We start from the raw sequence: 16,625 nt of genomic DNA, 5'->3' as shown, positions 1-16,625 counted from the left end.
GTTTTTGTTGTTTTGTTCATGTCTGAGTTTGGCCATGCAATTACGATTTGTAAGTTCTTGGCTCAGTTCCAATGTTCTGACAGAAGCTAATAGATTCCTGTTAATAGATTTGGTAGTCTACCATTTCCTTGTGCCCCCAATGTGAAAATTGATATGGCTGAATGTGCATCCCTTTCACCACAATGGTTGCTAATTTCTTGAAAAAGTGCATGCCCCCATTTACTTTCTCCGTTTAATCACTTTCTTGAGTGACTAAAACCTTTTGATTTTGCTGTTGAAAATATGATTAGTCGATCTGAAAATCTTGTGAACTGCTTTGCATGTTCTGATTGCTTCACATAATTTTTCTTGCATTCCATTTCAATAATGGGTTCAACTACTGCTTGTATCATACTGTATTACTCTGTTACTACTTTCTGACAACAGAAGATAATTATACTGCTAAATCTTAGATTCTTCTCCTGTTGAGTTTCAGCTGGACCTGAGATCTGCTGTGCGTTTAACTTTCGGATCTCATTGTCATTTCCTGTGTGATTATGCCATGACTGTCCTTGCATGCATATTGTTTCCTATTCCCTGTTGTTATTATGTTTTAACCCCGATTCCATGCGTGGTACTAAGTAACATCACAATTTGCTATTGAAAAGCTCTTCTGTCATGCTTGTATAAGTTGTGCTACTTAACAGCTCAATATGTCACCTATTTGTTTTCCACTAATTTTCCATCAATCCAGGCCTTTTGTTTATACATCCAGAAACTTAACTTTTCAGTTACGAGTGTAACTATCACCAGAGATGCTTTCTTGTTTGCTTGAGCCAGTACTTCCATTGTGCAGTATTTGCAAGTATTCAAACAGGGTTCATAGGTTTGATTGCCAGATTTTGAACCCTGTTCAGCTTCAGTGCCCACTGTCCAGAGTGTGTGTCAAATAGTTTCAGACTTTCAGAGTTTGTGAGGCTGAATCACACTATCACTGCATAAGTTGTGATAGCCTGATAGGTTGAGGTCACAGGGACTCCACGAGATCATTTCCCGAGCGCTGATGTTAACTGCGATGCTTGCTGCAGTGCTGCTTGTGTTTGGTGTTTCTTGTGCTGCATCTATATTCAGTCTGATAGGTGATAGCGGTCAGTCTTCAGAGTTGCTGCTACTGTCTTTGATCGCCGGCCTGCGTTCAGAGTAGTTCGTGCACACGTCATGCTTGCTTATTTTTCTATGATTTTTTTAAAAATTCTTGTACGCACGAGTATTTACATGTATCAACATCTAGTTAGCTTCTTCACTGTTCATCGTCTTGACTGCGTTTCATCCGCGGCTCTCCCGTCGGACGCATGCAATAGCGGATCGACTACGCTCAGCTGAGGCCAGCGCAAATGCGCAATGGGATCCAGCCTTCTTCGGCGATGGCGAAGGTCCGAGGCTCCTAGCTTTGCAGCTTGCTTTGCCGTTTGGCCAGCCACTCGCCCTTTGAGGTGGCATTCTGTGTCATCCCGACGGCAGATCAGGCAGCTGTGCTAGGTGGGGTCGGGTCGGGAGCAGAGTGCAGGGGCCTTGCCGTCCATGTTGCGTGGGTGCGCGGGTCTCGTGGAGAGGATGAGTCTTGTGACGTAAACCATACGTGGCCATCCACCCGTCCTCAACGACCTTAAGCCTTGTTTAGTTCAAAAAAATTTCAAAAATCTTACGATAAATATATAAAGTATTAAATATATATAAAAAAGATAGTTAATTGCATAATTTATTTTTAATTTGTGAGACAAATTTTTTAAACCTAATTAGTCTATAATTGAATAATAATTGTCAAATAAAGACAAAAGTGTTACAGTGGTGAATCCAAAATTTTTCACAAACTAAACAAGGCTTTGAATGTCGAAGCTATGGCGATAGAGCTGCTGCTTGAGGATCGCCATCGTCGCTGCTGCGAGGCAAGGAGGTGGCGTCGGGCGGAGTGAGGCGGAAAAACCCGTCTACCACACCTATGATGAAGCCACAACTCTCATCCCTTTTAGCCATTATAGGCTATCCCATCAACCCAGGCTCCACTCACCCATAAATACAAAATTGTTTTAACAAATATAAAAAAGTCATAACTTTTAAACTGAAGATATAAATTAAATTCCGATTACACCATTAAATTTCTCATAACAAATCCTTCAAAACAATATCACACATGGATATATTTAGATAAAATTTTATTAATAAATATTTATCTCTACAACTAAAAATTATGGAGAGGACCCGTCCACAACTCTCATCCCTTTGGTGGTCTTTTTTACTGCGCGATGACACGCTATCCTTGAAAACAAGATCACACAGGGATATATTTAGATAAAATTTTATTAATGAATATTTATCTTATAAAGATAAAAATATTTTCTTTTATTAAGTAGAGACAATATTCTAGGTTCAACAGACAATGTTCTATCTTTGTAAAAAAATGTTATTGATTTAGAAGAATAGTATTTAGGTTTTAGGTTTATGAAACTGATATTACAGTATACATAAAAATACATAAATACATGACATAGATCAAAATAATAAAAAAATCTAGAGTAAAAAGCATAAGTAAAAGAATAAAAACACAAAATGGAGGAAAATTTCAAATAATGTCAAAGGGTTACTTTTGAAATATCGTAAATATATCTATAGAATATTAACATCACTAAATACATCATAAAACATCATTAAATATATTATAGAACATCACATCTATTATAGATTACATGTATACTAAGTGAACACCATAAGAAACATCATAGAACATCATATGTATGCTACGTAAACATGACATAACACAACATAGAACACTAAATATATACTACATAAATATCACATATATATAGAAAATAAAAATAAAAAAAATAAAATTACTAAGAAAAAAATATAAAAACAAACATAATTAACAAATAATAAAAGTGCATAGAGCAAATAAAATTAATAAATAATTTAAATACGGATAAAAATAAGATTAAAAAAAATAAAATATAAAATATGAATTTCAAAAAACATAGAAAATCTGAAAAGAAAAAAGAAAAACTAATAGAAGCAAGGAAGAACAATAAAAATAAAACCAAAAGAAAAAGAAAATAAAAAGTAAAATTAAAATAAGAAAAGGATAGAAAATAAAATAAAATTAAAAAACAAAAACTGAAAAGAAATGAAAAAGAAAAATATAGACAGAAAAAATAATAAAATAATAATGAAGAAACGTAGATATGTGGATTTTAAAACTCGTAACAACGTGGCCACAGTACAAGTACATGTAAATACAGATACGCTCGAGACAACTATCCCAGCCATCTTGCACAAAGACCCCTCACAAAAGTAGAAATTACAAGGAGATACAAGAACCATGTGCTTCCCAAAAACACCAGACATCACCGGCTGCCGTCATCAATAAAGCTTTGGAGGAGCCCAATCGCATCAAAGCTTTGGAGGAAACCGCAGTAGTCACCCGGTGCCAAGACCAGGATGAGATCCCGCCATTGACGCTGGAGGAGAACGCCAAAGGGGCAAGGGAGGGACTGGAAAAGTTTATTCTCCTGCAACACGGCCGCCACCGCCTCGCCGGAAGAAGCAGCCACAGAGAAGGTACCCTTTCCTGACAGTCCCTAGACCTAGATAAGAAACTACCTAGTCTATGTACATCCCGCACAATGATTCACCAGTCCTCCATGCTCTCCGAGACCACTCCGGCCGCCGGAGAAGGAAAAGACCGGCCGCCAGAAGCTCACTCCGTCTTGTCGTCTCTCCGGACTATAGCAGTTCGAAGAGACGAGAAGGGGCAGGAAGTCGGCCCATCCCTGACACTCCCACTTGGATTTCAATGGATCTAGAAAGGCTATAAGATGTGCTCACTTTTGATCGGTCCGACAAAAAACCGATGTCTAGAAAAGGAGGTGATGTGGCTAAGGCTTTGTTCTAAAAAAATTTCAAATTTACCGTCACATCAAAACTTTAGACATATACATGAAACATTAAATATAAATAAAAATATAATTAATTGCACAGTTTTTCTGTAATTTATTAGATGAATCTTTTAAGCCTAATTAGTCCATGGTTAGATAATAATTATCAAATAAAAACGAAAGTGCTACGATAACAAAAACCCAAAAATTTTCCCCAACTAAACAAGCCTTAAGTGAGATGCACGGGAGCCTCGTAAAAGATGAGAGTTGAACATGTGGCAAGGTAGGAAGCTAGATCTCATGGTGCAACTTTCGTTTGTCCTAAGTCAAACACTTCAATCTTTGATTAACCATTTTAAAAATTCTCATAGTTTTGCAATATGAATTATGTACTACTAGTATAGTGCCCGTGCTAACGCTACGACTTCATTTCAAGGATGCACATAAAAATAACCAAATATTTTTCATAGTTCAAGTTTCACACAATTGTATATGAATATGATCATGTATATAATCTGAAAAATACTTATGCATAACAAGTCATAATAAAACTATCTCGCCTTAACCATGTAATAATAAGTCATAATAAAGTTGTCTCGTCTCAACCATCTATTTTATAATTTACTTAAGACCTTGTCTGCCTCGCCTCCCCGAGGGCGTGAATCTCTTGTACGTTGTCGTCTCCTAGCCATTGGTCATCAACGATGTAGGCAGAAGTGCCATGCCACAGCGTCTACCTCACGCCATGTCGAGGTCCTCGTCGATCCATGCCAACTCTAGACCCAAAGCCATGACATATCAATTCCACATGGTACCATATATATGTAGTGGACATGAAAAAATAACAATGTGTAAACAAAAAATTGTTCTTAGTTCGCACCTGTGTTGTGGTAAATAATAGTACCTCTATTAGATGGAGCAATGGCACATAAATACAGAAAAATTTGCTCCAAGAAGATAAACATGGGAAAACTGCAAACTCAATGGTAAAGTCCTTTTAAATGGAATGTCTATGGTCCTGCCATTAGCATCCTTGCAATGACCAAGCAGTTCATCTGGAATTGACACAACCTTATCCCTCGCTATCCAGCAAGTGGCAAGAACCAAATCAACTAAATTAAATCAAAATGATCTAGAGAGCACCAAACTCAAACCCACTTCAGTAGCATCATCAACGACTCACCTTCATTCCTCTCTTTGAAAGTACCTTGTCGGCGGGTCACAAGCTTCTGGCGTGGAGGCTCGTGCCAATAATGAGGCATCCCTTCTGCCCTAAAAAGAATAAAAAATTTGTGAATTTGGGGTAGAGAAATAAGTAAGAGTTGGGCCTGGCGGCGTGGAGTCAAGGTAGAAATATACCATGAAGAGGAGAGGAGGGTAAGTGCCCGGAAGCACAGACACGGCTCTAGCTAGCCCCGACAGAAGATGGAGGAGGCGAAGGATCGCCACCATGCCCGTCATCCCTAGGCAGTGGGATCCTGTTGATCCTCGCGCATTCCACGACGGTAGTCTGGCTAGCAAAACTAAGCCAGGCTAGCTTTAGCCTATTCTAACTAGGCTAATTCGTAGTTGTTTAGTTGTGTACATTGTACTAGCCCGGCTAGCATTGAGTGTGATTGATTGTCTATCTTCTTCTCTTTTCTGGTAAGGTTACCGGCTCTCATATATTTTATCGAACACCACCGCAGCTGACTAGTCACCACCAGTGAAGAGAACTAGTAGCGAAAGAGAACAGGAGTGAAGACCAGAAAGTGTCGGGAATGAATTATGGAGTTGGCCGAAGCCTGGCTCTAGAAGAAACATCAACCTGGTGTTTGACTTAACTCTGGTTGTACGGCAGATCAAATGGAAACAAAAAGCTAAGTTTGGAGCGTTGAGTAGTAGTACTTGCGCCTATAGAAAAGGGTCGAGAGGGAGTAATGCAGCATCTAGTAGCGGCCGCGAAGTTTATCAGCGGGCTAAGCTGTGATTGGATTCGTGTCTAAAGGTTTCCATTTTACATGCCAAAAGTACCAGCACCTTTTGATACTTTATCAGCGGTGCCTCGTTGTTCCCAGAATCCGCCTGGTTTCCACGCTCCGTGGCCCGAGCTGCTTCAAATGGCGTTTCAATTGGTATTCTTGGGTCAGTTTTATCATCTGAGGCTGAGCACGACACGATTTGTTGTATGAAAAAAAAATGCCTGATTTTTTTAATAATTAGAAGCTGCCTGGATTGAACCGCGGTCGAGAAGAGAATACCGCGAGCGCATCGGCACTTTGCATCGCCACCGCCACCGTCGACCGCGAGCCGGTTCACGGCGACCGATCGCCCCGGCCCGCCTTCATCGTCACCCTGTAATCCTCCCTGTTTCGGACACCTGCACGGATGCGGACCGAACTCGAGTCCAGTCCCTTACCGAATCTATCGTACTAACATGGATTGAGATTTGCCTCTGCTACTCGGATCAGTTCCCTAATCTTCTTTTTTAAAGGAATTTTACTCGGAATCAGTTCCCTAATCTGATCCTTTAAAAGACAAGGGGTGAGCGCGTGGTGGTGCTGCAGACTTGCAGATCGAGTCCAAACTCCAAACAACAATTAGACAGCAAAAAACCTACGAGGCGAGTAGATCCGCGGCGCGGTGTTTCTCGTTTTCTCGCCGGTGCGTGCGGGATGGAATCGAAGCTCACCGAGGATGTTGGCCCGCTAGCGGCGGCGGCGGTGGCCTCGTCTTTCCCGCTGCTCGTGTACGACTACGAGCACGGCGATCCACCAGAGATTTCCCAGACCGTGCTCTCGGTCGCCGACGGCTCCATGCGCACGATCCGAGTCCCCGAGATGTGCGACTACACGTGCCTGGAGACTCCGCAGGGCCTAATGCTCATGGTGGACACCGCCTCAGGATCCTGCTGGCTCTGGAACCCGCAGACCGGGGAGAAGACGGCGCTGCCCTCCATGAACGGCGGCGAGCTGCCGGACCATTGCCGGTGCCTGGTCTCCGACACCATCTCTTCTCCACCAAACTGGGTCTCGGACGACGACGTCGATCATCCGGACTCCCTCGTGCTCGTCTACGACCTCACGCGGCCGGAGCTTCTGTTCTGCCGGATCAGAGGCGGCGCCGGGTGGGTGAAGCAGTCCTACGACATCGACGTGGGCATAGAGGTCCCCGCCGCCACCGGGGAAGACGAAGGCCCCATCCCCACACCGAGCGCGGTGATCAGCGACATGGCTGCCGTGCAGGGGGTGTTCTACTACTCCGAGTCGAGAGACGTGATCGGCGCTCTCTTCAGCTTCGCCGACGACCCGGAGCCGCGTCTGGAGCTCGTCACCTTCGATGCCCGGCTGCCCACTCTCGCCTTGGACGCGCCGCAGCTTACAGTGACGAAGAGCTACCTGCTGGAATCCTCGAGGGAGCTCTTCCTCGTCTGCCTCTTCTACATCGGCTGCACCGTCGAGCGCATCGAGGAGGTCGGCGCCTACGTGATGGATTTCACGGAGAAGGAATGGTGCAAGGTGACTGACATTGGCGACGCGGCGTTCCTTCTTGGCCCCGGATGCTTCGCGGCCTCGTGCGCTGCGGCGGAGCATGGCCTGAAGAGTGGGTGTGTCTACCTCGCCGACGACGACAACGATGTCCACATCTTTGATCTCAAGGATGGCACTCGTGAGCTCGTTAAACCAACTCAGGACATACCTGCTCTCTCGCGCGAGCCATTTTGGTTGGTGCCCGTCCAACCATAGAGCCAGAGCTCTGTCAATTAATGTGAAAGAAGATATTAGTACTAGCTTATCTTGTTCCTTCATAGTAGAAAGTTTCGTCGCTGCTACTGATTTTTGTTTTTTGTTTTTTGTAAGTCTCAGGTCAGGAGTCTTTTAAGAGTTTCTCTTATTATTTTTTTACTAACTAGTAGCATGCTTATGTACTTTGATATATTTAAGTCTTTTTTTCTTTCCAAAATGATGCGACTTTTTTTTCTTAAATTAAATGTATTCCATCACTTTATAAGCATATATAATAAAGAAATTGTGCAAAAGATTAATAATTGAACGTTTTGCCTGGGACTGGGAGTGCCTCTTGCATAGTCTTGCTGACTAGACTATTTTTTTAGACAGTTCCCATGATTAATACCACGCATACTGTCTAAAAAAATCACATCAATAAACATTATTTATGAAAATTATCCTACATAATAAAAACATATTCGCGTAATGAATATTAATTTTTTTCCTCTCTCACTCTCCTTATTCCTTCCTCCTGGTGATACTTTCTCTCCTATCCTTCACTCCCGGTGATTCTGGAGAAGACATGCGGAAGTCGCAAGAGAGAGGGAGAAGGCACGTGCGGGCAAGGGGCCTGCACAGTGATTGAATGTTTGGCCTTGGAGTGCCTCCTGCATAGTCTTGCTCTTATCTAGACTTTGTTGGCATCTGTCACAGTGGTTGCTAATTTCTTGAAAAAGTGCATGCCACCATTTACTTTCCCTGTTTAAACACTTTGTTGAGTGACTAAAACCTTTTGATTTTTCTGTTGAAAAATATGATTAGTCGATCTGAAAATCTTGTGAACTGCTTTGCTTGTTCTGGTTGCTTCACATCATTTTTCTTGCATTCCATTTCAATGATGGGTTCAGCTACTGTTTGTATCATATTGTATTACTGTTTTTAATTTGTGATAACCGAAGATAATTATACTGCTAAATCTTAGACTCTTCTGCTGTTGAGTTTCAGCTGGACCTGAGATCTGCTGTGCGTTAACTTTCGAATCTCATGGTCATTTCCTGTGTGCAAATACTGATTATGCCATGCCTGTCCCTGCATGCATCTTGTTTCCTATTCCCGGTTGTCATTATGTTTTAACCCCGATTCCATGTGTGGTACTAAGTAACATCACAATTTGCTACTGAAAAGCTCTTCTGTCATGCTTGTATAAGTTGTGCTACTTAACAGCTCAATATGTCACCTATTTGTTTTCCGCTAATTTTCCATCAATCCTGACCTTTTGTTTATACATCAAGAAACATAACTTTTCAGTTACAAGTGTAACTATCACTAGAGATGTTTTCTTGCTTGCTTGAGCCAGTGCTTCCATTGTGCAGTGTTTGCAAGTATGCAAACAGGGCTTATAGGTTTGATTACCAGTTTTGAACCCTGTTTAGATTCAGTGCCCACCATCCATAGTGCGTGTCAAATAGTTTCAGACTTTCAGAGTTTGTGAGGCTGAATCACTATCACTGCATAAGTTGTGATAGCCTGATAGGTAGAGGTAACAGGGACTCCATGAGGTCATCTCCCGGGCATTCATGTTAACTGCGATGCTTGCTGCAGTGCTGCTTGTGACTGGTGTTTCTTGCGCTGCATCTACAAGTCTACATTCAGTCTGATAGGTGATATCGGTCAGTCTTAAGAGTTGCTGATACTGTCTTTGATCGCCTGCCTGCGTTCAGAGTAGTTCATGCACACCTCATGCTTGTTTAGTTTCCTCACCAATTTATTACGTATGAATGAGTCGAACGTTCATAGATTTTCAAGACAAACCATTTTGTCGAACCAATTCAGTTTTGAAGTAGAGGTGGAGAGGCATAGCTGCAGTAATACAGGCCTGCAGGCTGCAGAACGGCGTATCTCCGATCACTAATCAATTGTATCTCCGAGCACCCAAAGCATTCGTCGTTCCAACCTGGAACTGGAAAGAATACTTCAGCAACCAACAATGAACACAAACAGAACGAATAAAGGGAGTACCATGATTATCCATTGGCCATATAGCTCATTACATTACACGCCACAGATTACGAGTAACTCGACAGTTCAAGTAACTACAGAGCACAAGCTTTACTCAAATTGTGTAGGAAGAGGGGAAGGAGACAGCTCAAATTACATCGTCAGACAGCATACCACTGAGAAGCCAACTTCAGAGATTCGACATCCTTTCAACATCCAGGAAGGGTACGCTACTCACTCATGTTGCCATCACCACGGGCCTCCTGTGGTCCTGCAGGAGCTGCCGAAGCTGCTGGTACCCATGGCGGTAGTGATCAAGCGAGAAGCACAGCTGCCTGATCGCCTCACGCTTCCCCTCTGCGCTGTCAGATATAATAAGCTTCTGCTTCTCAATCTCTTCCTCGAGCTCACACACGCGTGAACGCAGGCCTGACATGTCTTTCCATGCAATATCCGCCTCTTCGATCAGCTTGACATGCTCCAGGTGCAGCTGATGCAAGTGATTGTCCATCTCCTTCAGCTTTTCATCACGAGTAGTGACATCAATCAGCAGAACGGACACCTTGTTTTCAACTGCAGCCTTCTCTGAAGACAGCAGCTCGATCTCCGTCTTAAGATGGGCGATGGTTTGAATCAGATGAGATAAATGTTTCTCACTCTCAAGGGATGCTTCTGCTTTCTCCACGTGAAGTTGTTCAAGCTGTGCCTCTGTGGCTGTCAACTTGCTCTCAAGTGAAGCAATTAAGGAATTTAGGTCACTGGTTACCTGTTCCACATCCTTCATACGATTCTGAAGTTCTGCTTTCTCTTGAAGAGCTTTTTCTAGGTCATCTTTCAGGTCCTTAATTGTAGCTTGTAGCTCCCTAGCCTCAGCCCTTGAATCCTCCAACTGCCTACGAACTTGCTCCAACTCCATAGCACGTTCCTCAAGTACACCCTTCTCATTTGAGTCATTTTCCAATCTTGCTTGCAGATCCTTGATTATTCCTTGTAGCTTTATAATCTCTGCAGAAGAATCATCTAAGTTATTAGAAACTTGTTCAAGATCCTTTACCTGGGCCTCAAGCTGCAATTTTTCTCCTGTAACTTCTGTTAGGTTCCGTTCAAAATTCTTAACAACTTCCTGGAGTCTTTCGATTTCAGACACAAGAGCGGATTTCTCATGGAAATACTTTTCAGAAACTTGCTCAACCTCCTGCTTGCGCTTCTCAATCTCATGGTCACGGTGCACTAATTGTGCTTCAAAATGCTTTGCTGTCGAGGCCATCTCTCCTTTTAGATCCTCGATCTCATTCTTGCTTGCCAGAATTGCAGCTACCAAGTCTTCCTTTTCATTGCTAACTTGTTTGAGATTCTCTTCAAGTTTTTCACATTGGCAGTGCAAGTTCTTTGCCTCAAGTGCCTCAATTTGTTGCCTTGCTTCCTGTAGCTCATCTTCTAGCTCAGTAATCCGTCCATCCATTATGTAAGAAATCCCATTGCCATTTTCTTCACTTGCCTCATCAACCTCTGAATCAGAATCTGAAGAAGAAGATGATGATCCATCACTCCCCTTCTTGGAAATATCTGAGCTTCCACCAGAACCAAGGAACACATCGAAGCCAACTGCTCTTGTTTTGCGCTTCGGTTTTGCTGTGTTCTGTTCCATGTTAGGCTCTGGAGATGGTGGAATTGATTGTGTCTCCGAATCAGTTTCGGATATACCAGAGCCTTGAGACTGCAGTGCAAGACCCTTGCGCAATTCCCCAGTCACGTTGTCATAACGCTCAGCAAGAGCACGGTACATGCGATAGAAGTTCTCGACATGATTTACAAGAAGAGGCCTTCTTTGGAAATACATCTCAGCCTTCTTTGCAAAAGAATCACCTTCATCCTCTATGAGCTTCAGCATCTCTTTAACTTGCTTATCCATCTCTATTCATTCAGAAAAGAAAAGGTCAGGAAAGTTTGTGCTATGGTATTATTATACTGCAGGATACATGAACATTGAACAAGTTACTGCATATTGCTATTCCTGTAATAACAGAAGTGTCAGTAAATGCTGTCATTCAATAAAAAACAGAGTTGTTACCTTCCAAATTCTCAGCTAGCCATTTGGAGTTCTTTGGGCTAATATGGCTGTCCCACCACCATGAATGGGACTTTCTCGTTTGCATTCTATGCATGCGCTTCATTGTCACCAAAAGAAGATCTCCTCGTAGACTAGTTGACCTGGTCATGATTGATGGTGAGCATAAGAATAAGTGGGCTAGTCTTAGTATTATTATTGACAGAGTAGAACTTTTCAATGTCACCACTAAAGAACTGTTCAGCAACCATTAACATCCGCAGGAAGCTCACAGATAAAGAAAAAACACAGTGTGCAAAAGCGGTGGATGGCATGAGGTTAACTCCGATGGATCAACTTGCAATCATATAGGTAGGAAGCAGATCTTCTGCTGCCTACCTGTAGAACAGTATTGCATGCATACATTTAGAGGAGGATGAAAAGGGCTCAGTATATATGATTTGACTGGAGTTTTTATCTGAATAAACAAAGGTGGGGAAGCTCTCCCCCCGTTACAAAAATACAAAAAAAGGGGCTCGGTATATCAACCTCCATAATGCAAGGACCAAAACATTGATTGGATAACAAAGAGATGGGAACGACCATATCCTTCATCACTTATGACTTTATCAGCTAACCAATCAGCGATGGCTTTCCAGAAAGCTCAGGACCAGAAAATTGATCAGCATCAGCAACCCGAGGTGGAATTGGGGAACAAAGTAAAAATTCACTGTGACGATACAACTGTACGTCTGTACCTCGTTTGAAGTCGTTGATGTGCGAAAAGAACACAAGTACATTCTTTTATGAATGATGTAACAGCTTTAGACTAATGAGTATGAGCCATTTAGTGCTTATTGTGCACATTTAGCTCTCATGAAAAAAATGATCAAATAAACATCTAGTTTGACACAGATTGCCTATCTCACAGACATATAAGTGAGGTGTTTTTAGATAATGATAAGTAAGGTGGCTGTGTTAAACTACTATGCCTTCTCAAGGTAAACTAAACAGGTTTGAGATGGACTAATGTCTAATGGAGATGAAGTACTTCGATCTCTTTGGCTAGAATATTAGTTGGGGAACTCACTCATGGAGCAGGCAGTCAGGTACGGCTATGACTTGGCTATCACACACCACAGCACAAAAGATGTCGCAGCTACTTCTCCCTTCGGCCCCTTGTTAGGTAAGAGCCTAATTCAATGGGCTTGCACAGCCAAAGATAAATTGACAGAAAAATTGTTCTGTCCCCACAGGGATCAGAATTTCAGGGCCCAAGCTGAAACTTGCGGTACCAGTGTACCACAAGCTCTTCAGTTATTGTCAACCTATATCGAACCCATTATCATTGAGTAAGGACTGAGACTAGTCAATTTTGTAAAAAAAAAAATAATTGTTTGTGATCCACGTAACATGGCTGGCCCCCAGCCTACACCTAGATGGACACATGCAGGCATCGAGTGAGGGGCAGAGGGGCCATCACAGTAGGAATAATCTATACATTCTGATGTGAACTGCGGTTTTGAAGAAATGCCAGGAATGATACACCTATCTTGTATCTCTAGAAATTGCACATTATTCATTCATTTCTTGAAGGCAATTTTGGCATGCATGTGGAGATGGCAATAATTGAAGAACACAGCTAGGCACTTAGGATAAGTAAAAATATATGTAGGAAATTATGTCATATATACAAGGGCGAGGACCTTGCACGTAGACTTTAGAAGCCCAAAGTATCAGTAAATGCTTCAAAATTTGGAAGAAAACTCATTCATACAGTTAAATTTCCCAAAGTTAATGGTTATAAAGGATCTGATCTGATATGGATAAATCTAAAACAATTTGCAGGTCTCCTGATCCAACAGCTGTGAATAGGCACATGCACCAGCTAGGATGGTCACCCTACGCGCGTGCTCTAGAGGGAATATATATATATATATATATATATAGAAGCACATCCAAACAAATTTTGAAAAAAAAAAACAAAATCTGCCCTCCATCAGACTGATCTCCCCTAGAAGTCCCCATGTGCCCGTCGCACCGCAGGAAACGAGTTCAAAATGGGCTGCACGTACCACGAATCGCTATGATTCTTGCAGCTTCAGGGAGAGACAACAGACTCTCGAGGATCTGTGATGGTGACATGTAGCTCGAAGCAAGTTTTTCCACATACAACGGATTACGAAAGCTCAGTATAATCAATGAGCCGAGTACTCTGGTGACTGATGGATAGCTGAAAGGGACGGGGATTTAAAGATCAATCTAAACCGAGGAAAAGTCAATCGACAAACCAACCACAGTAGCGCTCCGAAAACGCCTGAAATCAGCACGCCCTGTTTCCAGGGCGCCATGAGCGTCGCGTGAACACTAAGCGACAGTGCTCCACTACAAGGCCCATCGGAGGTGGGGGCAAAAATTCGAAATCTCAGAACAGTGACGACAGGCCCTACGGTTTTGCGAGGCACACGAGTATCATCATTCAGCGCGGAATTCATCTCCTGCTGATTCCAGTGTTCTGGAACCTGAAACACTCCGATCGAACCACCAGAAAACTCGAGGAGTGCGTGTGTCGTTGTCAGTGGCCACCAATAGCGATGGAACAGAACAAAGCAGAGCACACACATCCAGTCTAGTCTAGTCTAGTCTAGAGAGGGGAAAACGCAGCATCTGGAGGAAGACGCGCGGCGCGAGAGGGGTGGGAGGCCTTACCGAGGAGGAGATGGATCCAGGTGGTCTTCTTCTTCTTCCCCCCGCCTGGCAGCCGCCCGGAGACGACGAAGCGCAGGCCAGGGAGATTAGTCCTGAAATGGCACCCGCCCGGTGGTGGTGGTGGTGGTGCTGCTGGAGAGTGGAGGTCTCTCTCTTTAAACCGCGGGGACGACGGGGCCCGGGGCGCCGAAATGACTGTGCTGCCCTCGGTGAGTGGCTGGTGGGGTGATGATGAGCTGGACGCGTTTAGGCCCTCGGCCCGCGTGGCAGTGGCAGGTAAAAATACTCTACCAGGCCCAGGGTGGTTACAGGTTACGCTGCTACTATTGATTAATGATTAATCCGTGTCGAGGATACACCTGGGAGGGAGGCGGGACCCACGCGGCGCGGCCGCGGGGTTTGAATTTTGGCCGCAATGATATGCATTGTGTGCTCTTGCGTTTGTTTCGAGGGAAAACAACAACGGTAAAATGATTTTTCATAAAAGCTGTTTAGCTAGGCCTGATTTAGATCCAATTTTTTTATTTTTATATTATAGCACTTTTGTTTGTATTTAGTAATTATTGTTTAATTGTGAACTAACTAAGCTTAAAAAATTCGACTCGTAAATTATAGATATTTTATCTATATCTAATGCTTCATGTATGTGTCCGAAGATTCGATTTGATGAAAAAATATTAATTTTTTTTGGATTTTTAGGTCAACTAAACAAGGCCTAGTACGGAGTACATTTGAATTTGAAGGACGGGGAGTTCAAATGAATCCTATGGAAGAGCGAGAGATCGGGGTATTTGGGACTGCTCTGCTCCACGTTTTGCTGCTCCGCTCTACGTTTTTTAGAGTTTAGTACTCCCAGTTTTTGGAGTTTAGTACTCACACATGGAGTTGTGAGGTAATTACCCACCTTGCCACTCATTAATCACGGATTAATTCTCGTAAATGCTTCCCCTCACGACGCTGCGATCTTATTTATTCCTGTGCGCGCCGCCCCTCGTCTCTTCACCTGCGTGCCGCCTCTATTAATTATTTATATTTTAATTATGACCTTTCTTAATGCTCCATCATTTGATTTCTATTTTGGTCAGAAAAATATCAAGAACAATTTCGATCAAAGACATAATAGACCATTTGCATGGAAACAACTCATTTCTGGAGCTGGAGTGCCAAACCGTACATCCTGCTCTACAAACTCCATGGTGGAGTTACTCTATGGTAGGGTTCATGGAGCAGAGCTGCAAAAACTGGAGTGGAGTAGTTCCAAAACACCCCCTTAGTTAAAACTGATACTCGAATTTAAAGGAAAGGGAGTTCAAATGATTCCTATGGGGAAACAAAAGATAGATCTAACTACACTTAGTCGAAACTGATGAATTTGGAGAGGAAGTACAAATGATTCCTATTGGGAAAAAGGAGAAAAATAACTACACTTAGTCGAAACTTGGTGCTCTCTGTCTACTGCCTATTATACCTCGCAGGCCTCGTTTAGTTCTATTTTTTTATACAAAATAGACAATATAGCACTTTTGTTTATATTTGACCAATATTGTTTAATTATAGACTAATTAAGTATAAAAGATTCATCTCGTAAATTATAGACAAAATTGTGTAATTAATTATTATTTTTATCTATATTTAATGCTTCATGCATAAGCCGTAAGTTTTAATGTGACGGGGAATTTGAAATTTTTTATAAAATCTTTTTAGAACTAAACAGGGCCTTAATTCTCTTATGTTTGACGCATGCTCTAGTGGTTTAGGGTGCCGATAGGTTTTACTGGTAGTGCAGGGTCTTCTTGGTGGCAACTTCACCTAGTATTTGGGAAAGAGCAATGATGGAGACAGATGGGAGTTAGTCTATGTATAATTTCATGGCATAGTCATCAAGATTATAAACTAGTTAACTGAGCCACATGAATTTCATGGAGATGAAACTCCTCTCTCATCTGATGAAACTCCTTCATTTAATGACCCTGCTAAGTCAGCAATTTTGCTTATGTGGCACCCTATTTAATGTGCATGATACTCTCATGAAACATGCATTGAGACTAGCCTAAGATATACTTCCTCCATTCATTTATCTTCTTCATCTAAGAAAAAAAATATTAAAAAATCTTCTTCATATTAACCTAGGATTTGCCTACATTTATTGCTCCCTTATTGCTGATTGGTTACCACTTGTATGTATTTATTGTCTCTTTATTGCTCATTGGTTGTTCCTTGCCTATGACTCCTTATGTGCGCTCAAACCGAGATGAT

The 16,625-nt window shown here is 42.4% G+C and overlaps 2 protein-coding genes across 2 annotated transcripts; one reads left to right on the top strand and one right to left on the bottom strand.

Annotated features, from left to right (window-relative positions):
* Positions 6,320-7,864, top strand: LOC8078496. Its single transcript, XM_002457232.2, has one exon. It carries the CDS (start codon positions 6,563-6,565, stop codon positions 7,631-7,633), a length of 1,071 nt encoding a protein of 356 aa, XP_002457277.1. The 5' UTR covers positions 6,320-6,562; the 3' UTR covers positions 7,634-7,864.
* On the bottom strand, positions 9,604-14,521 carry LOC8078495 (protein NETWORKED 4B). Its single transcript, XM_002455076.2, has 3 exons — positions 14,370-14,521; positions 11,685-11,824; positions 9,604-11,527 (listed from the first exon to the last, which is right to left on the bottom strand). Exons 2-3 carry the CDS (start codon positions 11,785-11,787, stop codon positions 9,852-9,854), a joined length of 1,779 nt encoding a protein of 592 aa, XP_002455121.1. The 5' UTR covers positions 11,788-11,824; positions 14,370-14,521; the 3' UTR covers positions 9,604-9,851.

Source organism: Sorghum bicolor, chromosome 3 (genome assembly GCF_000003195.3).
Source record: "Sorghum bicolor cultivar BTx623 chromosome 3, Sorghum_bicolor_NCBIv3, whole genome shotgun sequence".
Lineage (NCBI taxonomy): Eukaryota > Viridiplantae > Streptophyta > Magnoliopsida > Poales > Poaceae > Sorghum > Sorghum bicolor.
The sequence above is the reverse complement of the archived record's forward strand: the minus strand, read 5'-3'. Positions and strand labels throughout refer to the sequence as shown.